This window comes from Triturus cristatus, chromosome 9 (genome assembly GCF_964204655.1).
Source record: "Triturus cristatus chromosome 9, aTriCri1.1, whole genome shotgun sequence".
NCBI classification, from domain to species: Eukaryota; Metazoa; Chordata; class Amphibia; order Caudata; family Salamandridae; genus Triturus; species Triturus cristatus.
This window is the reverse complement of record NC_140592.1, coordinates 1107923245-1107937295: the sequence shown is the minus strand read 5'-3', so window position 1 is coordinate 1107937295 and position 14051 is coordinate 1107923245. Positions and strand designations below refer to the sequence as shown.

At 44.7% G+C, this 14051-nt stretch overlaps 1 protein-coding gene across 2 annotated transcripts in view; it reads right to left on the bottom strand.

The window, feature by feature from the left end:
* The window catches only part of DNAAF2 (dynein axonemal assembly factor 2), a 265590-nt gene that overhangs the window by 79640 nt on the left and 171899 nt on the right, over window positions 1–14051 (bottom strand). The window contains exon 3 of one of the 2 annotated variants that reach the window (XM_085627014.1): window positions 3187–3264. The exons of the other annotated variant lie outside the window; for it this stretch is intronic. Within the exon in view, the coding sequence (XP_085483140.1) occupies window positions 3187–3264 (78 nt within the window). The remainder of the gene's footprint in view (window positions 1–3186; window positions 3265–14051) is intronic. 2 annotated transcript variants of the gene reach the window in all.

Genomic DNA, 14051 nt, shown 5'->3' with positions numbered 1-14051 from the left:
TGCATTTACACACACATATGAACATATACAAACACACACAGACATGCATAAACATATGCATATACATGCACACCAACACACCAACCCCAAATACACATATAAACAAGCACGCACACCAACATACTCAAACACATATACATACACACAAACATGCATACACAGACATAGGTATACACACAAACATATGTGTACACATCCATGAAGACAAATGAACACAATGACACACCCATACTTGCACACCAACACACACATGCATACACAAACATATACACATACAAACACACACATGCATACACACACAGATATATACATATAGACACTCACACTATGCACACACACGCATCTCCCGTACTGTCTCAGGGGAAGAGTCGGTGTCAGCTGTCTCCTAGAGGGAGAACTCGCATGAGACAGTAAGACTCAGAGACATGTGGCGGTGGGGAGAGACAGACATGCCTCCCTTTAATTGTGTTGTTGCAAGATGGTAACTATCTTCTGCCACTGGTGCATTCAGATAAGCGGCAGGAAGTTCGTCGGACACATGCACTGGATTCAATTTCGAGAAAGTGGGGTGAACGTTTCACAGATCGGGAGTGTGTGTCAACACGTGTTTCTCCTTCACGGCAAGGCCAATCAGTACGTTTTGTTTAACCGTGTGGTCATGAATCCTTTAGTTGCATAAGTGAGCGGGTATGGATGTAAACAAAAATGTAACACTAATACCACATTTTCTGTCACTCTTGTGAACAGGTTTGCTGTGAATGTATGAATGAGAATGGCGTTTTAGAATACGTTGCATGGAAAAGGGTCAACATGGTGTACACCTACGTTCCCTTTAAGGCGCGCGCGCACCTTCGCCGACGTCACCGCGCACTCCCGGATGTGGAGCGCGCACAAACGATCCCAGGACGTTCGGCGGAGAGGAGCCGGCCGCGCCGCCGCTTTAAGAAGCGAGCGGCGCGAAAACCAGGCACTTGTTCCAGTGCTGCCGGCGAGGTGAGGTGTCGTAGGAGAGTGCAGGTAAGGGGGCTTGTGGGGGCTTGTGGGGGCTTGTGGGGGCTTGCGGGGGCTTGTGGCGGCTTGCGGTGGCTTGCGGCGGCTTGCGGGGGCTTGCGGGGGCTTGCGGCGGCTTGCGGGGGCTTGCAGAAACCTATTAATTGTATCCGCTGGTGTAGGTGCCCGTTCACCCCTTAATAGGCGCCATGTTCTCCCTCGACGTGCTCCAGAGGCTGGCGGCAGGCTGACCTAAATGATGGTCCTACTGGCGTAGGATCATTTACATTTGTTTAATGCCTATTACAGCCCATTACATAGTGCAGCATGCCTGTAACTGTTTAAAATAGTACACAGTGTATGCATGTATCCCACATCCTTGCATCTGTGTGGCCAATATTGATTATTTATCAGTGATATTCGTCAAACATGGACCTAGCGTAGCTCTTCACATCTGACTGGCCCAAAGTACCTACAAGAGCGTTTCGCTTGGTATATGCCAAGTAGAAACCTTAGATCCAGCTCTTTACTCTTTGTTAACACTTCCAGATTTAACAAAGCTAGATGGGGGGGGGGGGTAGGGCCTTCTCCATATGTGAAGGTAAATGGTGGAGCCTACTCCCTCTCTCGCTGCAAGGTCGAGCCTCCCTGAAGCAATTTAGAAAGCAGTTGAAAACATGGCTGTACACGGAAGTAGTAGAATAGGCTGCCGCATGTACCAGGTTCGGCCCTACTGACTTTACAGTGTTCTATTTTCTGCCCTCTCTTTCTTTCTTTTCCTCTCTTTACTTTAGCGCTATGACACCCTCGAGTATGTGTGCACTCTATAAAATTATTTTCATTAATTCATTCTTTTATTTCATTCATGCACATGTAACAAGGACACGCAACAAATTAAGGTAGCAACATAGAGAGCAGTGGTATAAATCCTTCAGATAGATTCTGTATAGGTTTGTTTGTAGGTCTTTCGGCACAATACCCATATGGAGTTGCGATGTTATGCTATGTTAACACATTTATAAAGTACATGGGTACTCCATTCCGAGAGTCCCCGCGCTAAGATTCCACACTGATCGATCTGAGAGGATTCCACCTTCAGCGACTGTGACAATAGATTTGAGCTGATTATATTAATGACATGTTTTAGAAAAGTAAAAATTAAATCCAGATAAAATAATATTTTAGTATGAGAATAGTACCCTTACTTATTATGCCTTATTGTATTTATGAATTGTCGCAGTTATAAACTGTTGCTGTTGTTCTGTAGTTCTAGACAGTGTTGGAAAGTTTGCCAGCAGGATTTGTGGAATGTCCTGAACGCGCATCCTCAGTTTTGATGAAATGTATAGGAGTGTCAGGTCGTGTTCATTCCAGCTCAGAGAAGAAACAGATTCTGAACCTCAGTTGCAAATTATTAAGATGTTTTTAAAACAAAGCCCGCAAGCAAATGTATTTTGTGTGAAATTGTACAGAGTTCATAATGGTGACATATTTATTCCACCAGGAATGTGTGAAATGAAGCAACTCGATTCTTTCGATAGCCGTGGCCCAGACCTCTTCTCTGAGGTCACCTTTGCCGACTAATCTTAGTGATTCCGGATTTAGGCGGAGCGTTGCAAGAGGCTGTGTCTGAGACCAGAAATTCTTGGTTTGACACATTCCACTTCTGGGCCTGGTAGAATTTCAGGGTATCTCCTCAAGCCTAGGGGTACACTTAAGAGTTTAGAGAGAAATTCTGACACATGAATGGCATGGATTCAGTGTATATTATGGAAATGCACTTTATGTAAATCTATTCGCGGAATATGCCGTGATTACTGGATAAGGGTTAACCCTTAATCAACTGATTTAATGGACGATTTACTAGTACATGGGGAAGAAAAACATAGTGAAAAAAATGCACAACAGCAGTATCTGGATTAATTCTTTTTTTGTTTTACCGCATAGACAAAGAAGTTTTCCCAGAGCACTAGTATTAAAAGTTTTTGTTACACAGTTTCTGTATCCTGCGCTAAAATATGTCTAGTTAAGACTTTCTACTGCAAATGAACATACATAAAATCTGGGTATTTATTTTTTTCTCTGTCACCAGACAGCGTCAACTGACAGCACTGTATACAGTACTACAGAGCGCATGCTTTGTGTACGAGGAGTCAGCGTGAATTAATATATATATATATATATATATCAACATACCTTCAATGATGTGAAGTAAAAGCATTCCCAATGTAGAATCATTCCCGATGTAATGACTGTGATGTGAGGAAGGACTACCTATGTAACCCATGCAAAGTAAGAGCTGACATTAGTTAAAAGAACTCAATATAACATAGAGGTCACAATAGTTCCTGTCTCTCCCTCTTAGGAATTTTTTGGGAGATACAAGCGTACAACAACATTTTACTAAATGATGCTGTCTTTTTTCCTACTAGCATTTTTTCTAAAACATTTTATTTTGAAAGCAAAGAACCATCACTCTTGGTTTCAAGCTTCTGCAAATATTTGCATATAAACAGAGAGCGTTCTGGGAGCATTATACATAGCCTCATATTACTAAACTTTGAAATCGTGTGTACACATTTATACTGGAGCCGCCTTCAGTAGTGAAGGCCGAGCTTACGGCATTTACTTTTAATGCTCACCCTAATAATGCATTAATGAACCATAAATACAAGTTTGAACAGCATTAACACATGGACCCACATATTACCTTAACTGTAGACAATGGCCTTTCCTAATCCATAATGTGGTACTGTAAACTGGCAGCCAACGTGTTTGTGCTGTAGGGGGTTGCTGACTATCTTGTCTTCAGTTGCAGGTTTCCAGTCTGTAAGGTATTTGGATAGGAGTGGTCAGGTGCGAGTACCCACAAAGACAAGGTAATTCTGTGTACGTTCCTCGTTGGGTTGGGGGTTGCTGGGTAAATAGAATCACAATCTGCACCCCTTTTCTTTTGCAGGTTTGGGAGACCGTACCACGAAGACAATTGCACAGGCAGACGGGAGTACAGGCAGAACAAAGAGGTGATTGTTTGCTAGAGTTAAAGGAGTGCATTTTCTGTTGCAGGTTTTGCTGCCAGACTGTGGTGCATCTTGATCATTGTAGTATAATATACTTACCCATGTTTTCTTCTGTTGCAGGCTTCACAGGCAGACCCCCATACTTTGACACAGGCATACGTGAGTTCAAGCAGGAGAGGTAATTGTTTGGTAGAGTTAAACTGTGGTGCATCTTGATCATTGTAGTATAATATACTTACCCATGTTTTCTTCTGTTGCAGGCTTCACAGGCAGACCCCCATACTTTGACACAGGCATACGTGAGTTCAAGCAGGAGAGGTAATTGTTTGGTAGAGTTAAACTGTGGTGCATCTTGATCATTGTAGTATAATATACTTACCCATGTTTTCTTCTGTTGCAGGCAGACCCCCATACTTTGACACAGGCATACGTGAGTTCAAGCAGGAGAGGTAATTGTTTGGTAGAGTTAAACTGTGGTGCATCTTGATCATTGTAGTATAATATACTTACCCATGTTTTCTTCTGTTGCAGGCTTCGCAGGCAGACCCCCATACTTTGACACAGGCATACGTGAGTTCAAGCAGGAGAGGTAATTGTTTGGTAGAGTTAAACTGTGGTGCATCTTGATCATTGTAGTATAATATACTTACCCATGTTTTCTTCTGTTGCAGGCTTCGCAGGCAGACCCCCATACTTTGACACAGGCATACGTGAGTTCAAGCAGGAGAGGTAATTGTTTGGTAGAGTTAAACTGTGGTGCATCTTGATCATTGTAGTATAAAGGATTGCATGCATGAGCTAGGCGTCAACGTAAGCCATGTTCCCTTATCTTGCAGGCTTTGTGGCACAGCAGGTTAAAACCGGCTGGCACGGAAATGTTCAAGCGCAAAGCTGTCACTATGGGAGAGTGCAGTGCGTCACCACAAAGGAAGAAATGTTGCCTTGTATTCAAGGAAGAGTGGATGAAGGAAATTGTGGAGGCTGAGACGCAGAAATCGCGAAGCAAGGTCCGCGTGCAACTCGGGGAACTTTTCCAATACAGTTCAGACGTGGGCTTGATTTGCAAAGCATGTGCCGAAGCCAAGATTGTTGGGGACTTTTCCACAGGGAAGAAATGGAGTGATGGCTGGAAACTGGATTACATGAAACGCCATCTACTTAGCAAAGTACACGAGTCTGCCATGGTGATCTTGAGAAACAGAAGTGCTGCTGCCAGGTTTGGTTTCGGAGTGCGGGCAATGCTGACAGAAACTGCCACTGACAAAGCAAATAGAATGGAAGTAGGTGAACGACAAAGATCTGTGCCTGAAGAGATAAAGATTCTCATCAACAACGTGCTGCTGGCAGTCAAAATGAATACTTCAATGTTATCTGTGCAAGACATCCATGACCACCTAGCTTTATATGTCAAGATACCAGACAGCTGGAGGAGCAAGAACTATGCCTTTGAGTTCCTTGAGGCCATCAATAGCGTGATACACTGTGAAGCAATGGCAGAACTTCGTAACGCTTTGTATCACACATTGATAATTGATGAGAGCACTGATATTTCTGTTTCAAAAAGGCTCATCCTGTACTTCAAGTTCCGACCAGTAACATCAACAGAGCACAAAACACAGTTTGGGGGCATAGTGAAGCTGACTAGTTGCAATGCTGAGGCTATCACTAGTGCTGTGAAAGATTTCTACACTGCCAATGAACTGGACCTTATGAAAATGGTCATGTTCACATCTGATGGTGCGTCCGTGATGTTGGGTAAGAATAATGGTGTTGCTACTCGCCTTAAACAATCCATACCTCATCTAGTTGAGCAGCATTGTGTCGCCCATCGAGAAGATTTGGGAGTTGATGATGCCTGGAAAAGGGTTCCAATGGTTAAAGAGATGGAGACATTATTGAGGACTGTCTACACTGTGTTCTCCAGATCTCCAGCAAGGAAGTCCAAGCTGGATGAAATTGCATCGGTCACTGAATGTGAAGTGGTCTCTTTTCGACCACTGAATGAAGTCCGGTGGCTTTCAAGGCATTTTGCTGTTGGGGCACTAATTCGTAATTACGAGGCTGTTCTTAAGTACTTTGAGCATGAGAAAGTTGAGGAGAATGATCCAGTTGCTAAGTATTGTTATAAAAAGCTATCAAACTCCAACTACCATATTTCACTTGCAGTACTTAATGACGTTCTGGGTGAATTTGCATCTTTGTGCAAACTGTTCCAAAAAAGTTCTCTGACTACTGTTGAAGCTGTACAGTATGCAAGAGCAAAGATTGGCCAAGTTAAGCAACAGTATTTGGGGGACACTGTCTTTTGGAGCAGTAATGTAAGAGATCTGATGGTGTTGTACAAGGAAAGGCAAGAGTTTGACAGTGGGCCTATTTTGTCTTTTGTTTCCCTTCTTTGTGAGCACATGCAAAAAAGGTTCCCTGAAGATGAGCTAAAAGAATGGGCAAGTTTTGAAATCCAGGCTATGGCCGCACAATCACATTTTGAGTTTGGGACTGAGAATATACAAAGACTTGTAGAAAAGTATAAAAATGTCTTGGTCCTGGGTGATTGCGAAACACCAGAAGATGTTGTTCGACAGTACAGAGACTATAAATATGTGGTGGCAGAACATGTAAAGGGTGGGTTATTTACCACCTTTCAAGACATGGTGAATTTCACTGTACGCAATGCTGCTCAGTATAGTGTGGTTTCTCAGCTTGTAGATGTCTGCGCAACGTTTCAAGCATCTAGTGCAGATTGTGAACGAGGATTCAGCCTCATGAATACTATTAAGAGTAAATTGAGGAATAGACTAGAGCAGAAGCATTTGGATATGCTGATGAGGACAAAGGCCTACCTCCTGAACGGCCAAGTTGACCTAGATCGAGTTTATCACCACTGGAAAAATGCCAAAGATCGCCGTGAGAAGCAACCCTGTCACCCCTCTAGTGATGCCACTTGACATGTCTCCCTTATTGTTTATATGTGATATTGACAATTAACAGTGCTCAAGTTAAGAATATTTATTAAAATCTTATGATGATACCACCGTTTAAGTCTTGTGCTTTTCTAAACTTGAAGTGTACTTGCCTGTGTGACCAATTAATGTCATGGCGTGTTGATCCAATTTGGAAACTGCCCTTAAGACACTTATTGTGGCCCTGTATGTGTGAAAATGCACCATCCTTTCACTTATTGAAGTAAACGTTCTGAGTGACATTTGGCGCCGCGCACACGCGCGGTCTGGTTCCTGCCGCACATAGCCATGGTTGCAGCGCACAGAGACCCTCCACTGCCGCACACAGAGGAAAGAAATTAGAGGGAACATTGGTGTACACGTGTTTTTTGGTGTGTTTTTATTTTTTATTGCATGGTTAACGTCATGATATACCGGATTCGGATGCTTCATTGCAGATCATTTGTTTGGCCCGTGGTTATTTACGAGTTTGGAAAATACTTTTGTATTGTTTCGATTCTTTTTGTCTCTGCCCGATCTCTTGGCTGCGTCCTTACTCTCTCCCATCTTCTCTCTCCACCTCTTTGCTATATGTTCTCTCGTAATGTTTTCATTTCCCCCAACTCTCCTCTTTACTCTAATTCTTTTTTTTGCTCCTGTTCTGCTCGATTTTCCTGGCCTTCTTGTGTTAACAAGTGATTGAATGTGACTTCAGTCTCTTACCATTCAAGCCTAAGGGTTAGAGTAGTGAATGGAGCCTATTTACTAGGCACTTCGACATGATTCTGTGCTCTTCCCCATAGATCAGGGCTTGTAGACATAGCCTAGGGGATAGATTTGTTAGTATTAGGGATAACCTGTCCTGTAGTGAGGGTATTTCATGGAGCTGTGCTGAATTCAGGCCTGGTAGGCCTCAAACGGGAGAGACTCCATCTTTCTTTCTGCTTCGGCAGCTTGGGATGCTTCTAGGTCAAATGTAATGTTTTAGTTATGAGGTGTTATTCGCTTGGAGAGAACCGGTTCAGGCCGGCCCTTATCGAAGGATTGTATTTTTCTTCATGCCGAAGACACTACATCAGGCCGGCCGGCTGGGAACGTGTCCTTGGTACGGGGAGGTACAAGAATTTGGTGGGCGGCAGGTTACGGGCCGGAATTTTCCATGAGGAAATGCACCTCTATATTAGTGAAAGTCTGAGGCAGTTACATGTTCAGTCCGTAGGCGGCATCTAGCCGTTAGCAGTAAAGCTACTACTTATTCCAGGGAAGACAGACGCCATCTTGAAGGCGGAGAAGAACTGAGAGAAAGATGCTTTCCTAACAGAATAGCCAGAGAGGAGAGAGTAGCCGATAAGGAAGAGGTCCCAGTGACTCGGAGAAGGGTGATTCCAGGCGAGCCGAGGCACAGACGAGAAGGGATCCTAGATGACCACTGAGTGCAGGCTACATACTACTAAGGTGATGTCGACCCTTTCTTATTAGAGTGTACAACTTAATCTTTCACTTTTCTTTGCAGGTTATGTGTCATATCGTAATGTTATGTGATTGTGTATGCAATGAGTAATAAAGTATCCAGTTTGTAGTGAACCAACATGTGCTGCGTGTTCTTGTATAAGAGGGTAGCCTATTCTTCTAGTCAGCTGCGGCTACATGAACAGATGTTAACCCTGATCAGGTAAGTGGTAACTGAATAAGGGAAAGAGGAGCCCCTCGAACCTGAGAACAGGCTATGCTCGAACTGGCAATCCTTGTGTGATCTGATGAATAGTGAGACTGATTCCCTTTTTGTATGTTATGGTGATCATAGGATGAACTGTCGTATGAGACTGCCGTCTAGGTAGAGAGGTCTGGATTCGTAGGGTATCGCGAGGCCGCAGATTGTGCTGATACTGTCGTATGGGCAGAGAGGTCTGGGTTCGTATGGGACCGCGAGGCCGCCACTTGTGATACTGTCGTATGGGCAGAGAGGTCTGGGTTCGTATGGGACCGCGAGGCCGCCACTTGTGATACTGTCGTATGGGCAGAGAGGTCTGGATTCGTAGGGGATCGCGAGGCCGCCGATTGTGCTGATACTGTCGTATGGGCAGAGTGGTCTGGGTTCGTATGGGACCGCGAGGCCGCCACTTGTGATACTGTCGTATGGGCAGAGAGGTCTGGATTCGTAGGGGATCGCGAGGCCGCCGATTGTGCTGATACTGTCGTATGGGCAGAGAGGTCTGGGTTCATATGGGACCGCGAGGCCGCCACTTGTGATACTGTCGTATGGGCAGAGAGGTCTGGATTCGTAGGGGATCGCGAGGCCGCCGATTGTGCTGATACTGTCGTATGGGCAGAGAGGTCTGGATCCGTATGGGATCGCGAGGCCGCCGATTGTGAGATCTTGGTATGCATAGTAGGAATCCCCTGTCCTTAGGTGATAGATATATGTGGTTGTAGGATTGTAAATAGGTTCTAGGGAGGGGGTAACGTTCTGGCTGGGTTAGTGAGGTTCTGATGAGCAAGTTCTATCAGTTCCGAAAACCCAAGCAGAACATTTGGCGTCACGAACCGTTTACGAAACCTGTGTGCGTTGTGGTTGTATTGTGTTTGCCTTCGGCGCGTGCGTGGTTTTGTTTGTATATTATTTGTATCTACCTGCGTGTGGGTTTCTTTTCTCTTTTTTCTTTTTTCTTTTTCTCTTTTTCTTTCTTTTCGAAAATGTTTTCTAGAAAGTCGAAATCTATTTTTAAGTTGCCCGTTGATATTCCCGGCTGGGATTCAACGCCTTATGAAGCCTTGGCCCGTGAGTGGGCTGATTCTACTGGTTTGAGTGAGAATTGGAATTCTTTTTTGGAGCTGGCGGAGCCGGCTAATGTGATTACTTGTTTACAGAAGGCGCCGGTATCTAAGGGTGATGAGCTTCCCGTTTTGGGACGCAGAGGTTGGATTGTTCTGTCTGCGTACAGGATTCTCCATGAGAGGTTGTTGAAGTTGCAGAACTTGCATAAGGATTTGGAAGCGAACTTTGTTGAGACTCAGAATGCTCATACTTTGTTGCGGTGTCAAAATACGTTGCTTGCTGACAAACTTGAGACGTACCAAACTATTGCCGAGAGGGCGGCTGTGCGAATTGCTCGTTATAAATACAAGAATCGGCGTGGTCGGGTTTCGACGCGGAAGGTGCGTCTGGTCGTGGCGAAAGCCGGACTGGATTGGAATCCTGATGAATGGGATGGTAATATCTGGAACTCAAGTGATTCTCCTTCCTCGGGTGAGGAGTCTGCCAAGCGCGAGTCCTCTCGCTCCGGCCGTGCTTGTAAATCTGCTTCTTGCGCCTCTGATGGTGCACCCCGTGATTGCGCTCGTCCTTCGAGCGGGGTCGTTGCTTCTTCCACTGATTGTTCCTCTACGTGTACTGGTCGAGCTCCTTGTGATGCTCATCCCGCGGTCTCGGCGCATCCAGTTTTTCGACGGAAGGTACAGCAGGCTCCCGGTGCTCCGAATGGTATTGCTTTAGACTCTTTGGAGGATTTTACTCAACAAGAAATTAGTGATATTTTGCAGCGATTTCGACAGCGAGTTGGTGAGCCCTTGCTCACATGGATGGTGCGCCTTTATGAACTGGGCGCTGCTGGCATTATGCTGGATGCTGGCGACTGTTTGAAGTTTTGTTCCTTGAGTTCGGATTCTACTGTACAGGATCATTTTCGTAACTTTAATGGTGGTGGTCAAATTTCTTTGCTTCAATTGGCGACTGAGGGTTGTAATCAAAAATATCCTACTGAGTCTGACTGGCCTCTGACTGACAAACCGTGGTATACTTTGCGCGATGCTGCGCAACGTCTCAAAGAGGAGGTGATGAAAACGGCAATTTTTCTGAATACTGCTGACCGGTTGCTTGATGGTTTCTTAACCTCTTCTGTGCGGAATCGTATTATTCGTTCTTCCCCTGTTGCTTATAAGCAGGTCATGATGACTTTATTGATTAATCAGACTGGTAACATGTTATCTGTGGTGCTGGAATCGGTACGCCAACTCGGTGAGTTGGGTGAGTGGTTTAAACCTGAACGGCAGTCCCGGCCTGACACTCGTACTCCTGGTGACAATAAACTTACTAGACGTGATATGTTTTTTGCTCTTATGGCCGATGGTGTGCGGAAGGAGGACATTGATGGTGAGACTACTTCTCGTTTGTGGGAAATGTTTCGCAAACGTGGCTTGGATCGAAAGGAGGGTGCCCGGCGTGTTCGGACAACTGAGTGTGATCGTGGTTTTTCTGACGGTAGCGGTGATGACGACCGCCGTGGGCGCTCTGATCGTCGTGATGATCGACGTTATGCGCGTGATTTGTCCCCCCGTCGTGAGAGAGACAGGGAGAGAGAGGGGGAAAGAGAGAGGGGGAGAGATGATTATGTTAACAGCAGACGTAGAGATGATAGGGATCAATCCCCTGAGTTGAGAAGGAGAGAGGATCGACACATATTGGCCGATCGAAACCCGCAGTACAATGCAGGGAACAGTAATCCATTTCGTAATGGAGATGGATATGAACAGGAGGTATCGATACCTAGGAACCGTGAGAGTCTTTATCCTGATTTATCCTGGTACACAGAACACAATAAAAAGGACTAGGAAATAGGTCAAGCTCCAGTACACAGATGGGCTCACAGAGATAATAGACCCTATGTAGATATTGATATTTATTGGAGACATCGTAATATCCAAAGGGCCCGAGCATTGGTAGATACAGGAGCGGAGGCCACTCTTATTCATGGAAAATCAAAGAAGTTTAAAGGTCAGCCTTTTACAATTACCGGATTAGGTGGAAAGGAAACTCCCGCAGTTCAAACCTTACTTGAAATGAGAATAGGTAGAATTCCTAGAAAAGAATGCTCTGTATTAGTGGTGCCACTCTTAGAATTCATAATTGGAATTGATATCTTGAAAGGAATGACTTTGCACTTAGATGATGGATGTTATCAGTTTGGAACTAAACATTATATATCGTCCAGGCCTGTACGGGTTGGTCGTTTAAGAATGCCCCCCATAAAAGTCCCCCAGGCGACAAAAGTGGTTCGTCAGAAGCAGTATCGTATTCCAGGTGGTCATGAAGAGATTAGTACCACTATTCAGGAGTTGGTGGATGCAGGAGTTATAACCCCAGTTACTTCTGCTTGGAATAATCCCGTTTGGCCTGTTCGTAAGAGTGATAATTCTTGGCGCATGACTGTTGATTATCGAGAATTGAATAGACACACACCCCCTTTGACTGTTGCAGTACCGGATGTTATTACCCTAATTGAAAGAATCCAGAAACATCCAGGTACATGGTATGCGTCCATTGATATTGCTAATGCTTTCTTTTCGATTCAGATTGCCCCTGAGTGTCAGGAACAATTCAGTTTTACGTGGAACGGGCGTCAGATGACGTTTAGAAGTCTTCCTCAGGGCTATGTGCATAGTCCTACGATATGTCACCGGCTGGTGGCAGAGCATCTGGCTGAGGTACCAGTTCATCCACAAATTCAGATATGTCACTATATTGATGATATTTTGATCCAAGGTGAATCACAAGAGGAAGTTCAGACCCAATTGGATAGAGTCATTGAGTGCTTGCGTGAGAAAGGTTGGGAAATCAACCCGGATAAATTACAAGGTCCGTCCCAGGCTGTGAAATTTTGGGGTATTAATTGGCATGAAGGGCACCGAGAAGTGATCCCTCAGGTTAAACAGAAAATTCTTGATTTTGCAGTTCCGAGAAATAGGAAAGAAGCCCAAAGCTTCATTGGTTTGTTTGGATTTTGGCGCCAGCATATTCCTCATTTGAGTCAAATATTGGCCCCTTTGTACCAGGTCACTCGTAAAAAGAATGCATTTGAATGGGGTAAACCACAGCAAGATGCGTTCAGTCTGGCAAAAGAAGCAATTCAGCATGCTCTGGATTTATGGCCTGTATGTGATGGTGATGTGGATTTGAATGTGTCTGTACAAGGCCTTTATGCGAATTGGAGTTTGTGGCAGAAACAAGGCAAGAGTAGAGTACCGTTAGGTTTCTGGACCAAAAAGTTACCTGATGCTGGTGAGCGTTATACACCTTTTGAGAAACAGTTACTTGCATGTTATTGGGCTCTGGTGGATACCGAGCAATTGACTTTGGGACATGATATAGTTTTGCGACCTGAAATTCCTATCATGCAGTGGGTTATGAGTTCGCCGAAAACTCACCGGATTGGACACGCTCAAGAGGCAAGTGTGATTAAATGGAAATGGTATATACAAGACAGGGCACGTGTGGGACAAAAAGGAGTTGCATCTTTGCATGAGCAGGTGGCACGGGCGCCATCAACTGAAACTGAGAGTGAATGTTCCGTACCTTTAGTACAGGAATCTCCTGTTAAGTGGGGTAAACCTTTTGATGATCTGTCCGCAGAGGACAGAAACCATGTCTGGTTTACGGATGGTTCAGCAAGGTTCATAGGGACGAAACGGCATTGGAAGGCAGTGTCCTATAATCCGATCACACAAAAATTGCTGAGTACAACTGGTGAGGGTAAGAGCAGTCAATTTGCTGAACTCTATGCTGTTTATCAAGTTCTGAAACAAGAGTTACCTGGCACATGTCATATTTTTACCGATTCTTGGTCTACTGCCAATGGACTGGCAGTTTGGTTACCGACTTGGCATTTCCATAGTTGGAAAATCCATTCCAAAGAATTGTGGGGAAAAGAATTATGGCAGGAGATTTGGGAAATGCTCCCACAGAGTACTGTTACAATCTTCCATGTGGATGCTCATACCCCGATAGACTCTCTTGACAAATTCTTTCATAACATTGCAGATGAGAAATCTAAAATTGCTGAGGCAGTGGTGGACACGCAAGATTCTGATATTGCGGGATTGGCGAAATGGGCCCACCAGAAAGCAGGACACTTTGGAGAGAAAGCCACTAGCAGGTGGGCTGCTGATCGAGGAATTTATATTCCCCTAGATTTAATTAAAAATGTTATTCTACATTGTCCCATTTGCCAGCATATCAGGCAGCGCAAAGTGCCCCAAATCGTTAAAGGTCATTTACATCGCGGGAAATTGCCCGCTCAAATTTGGCAGATTGATTACATTGGTCCAC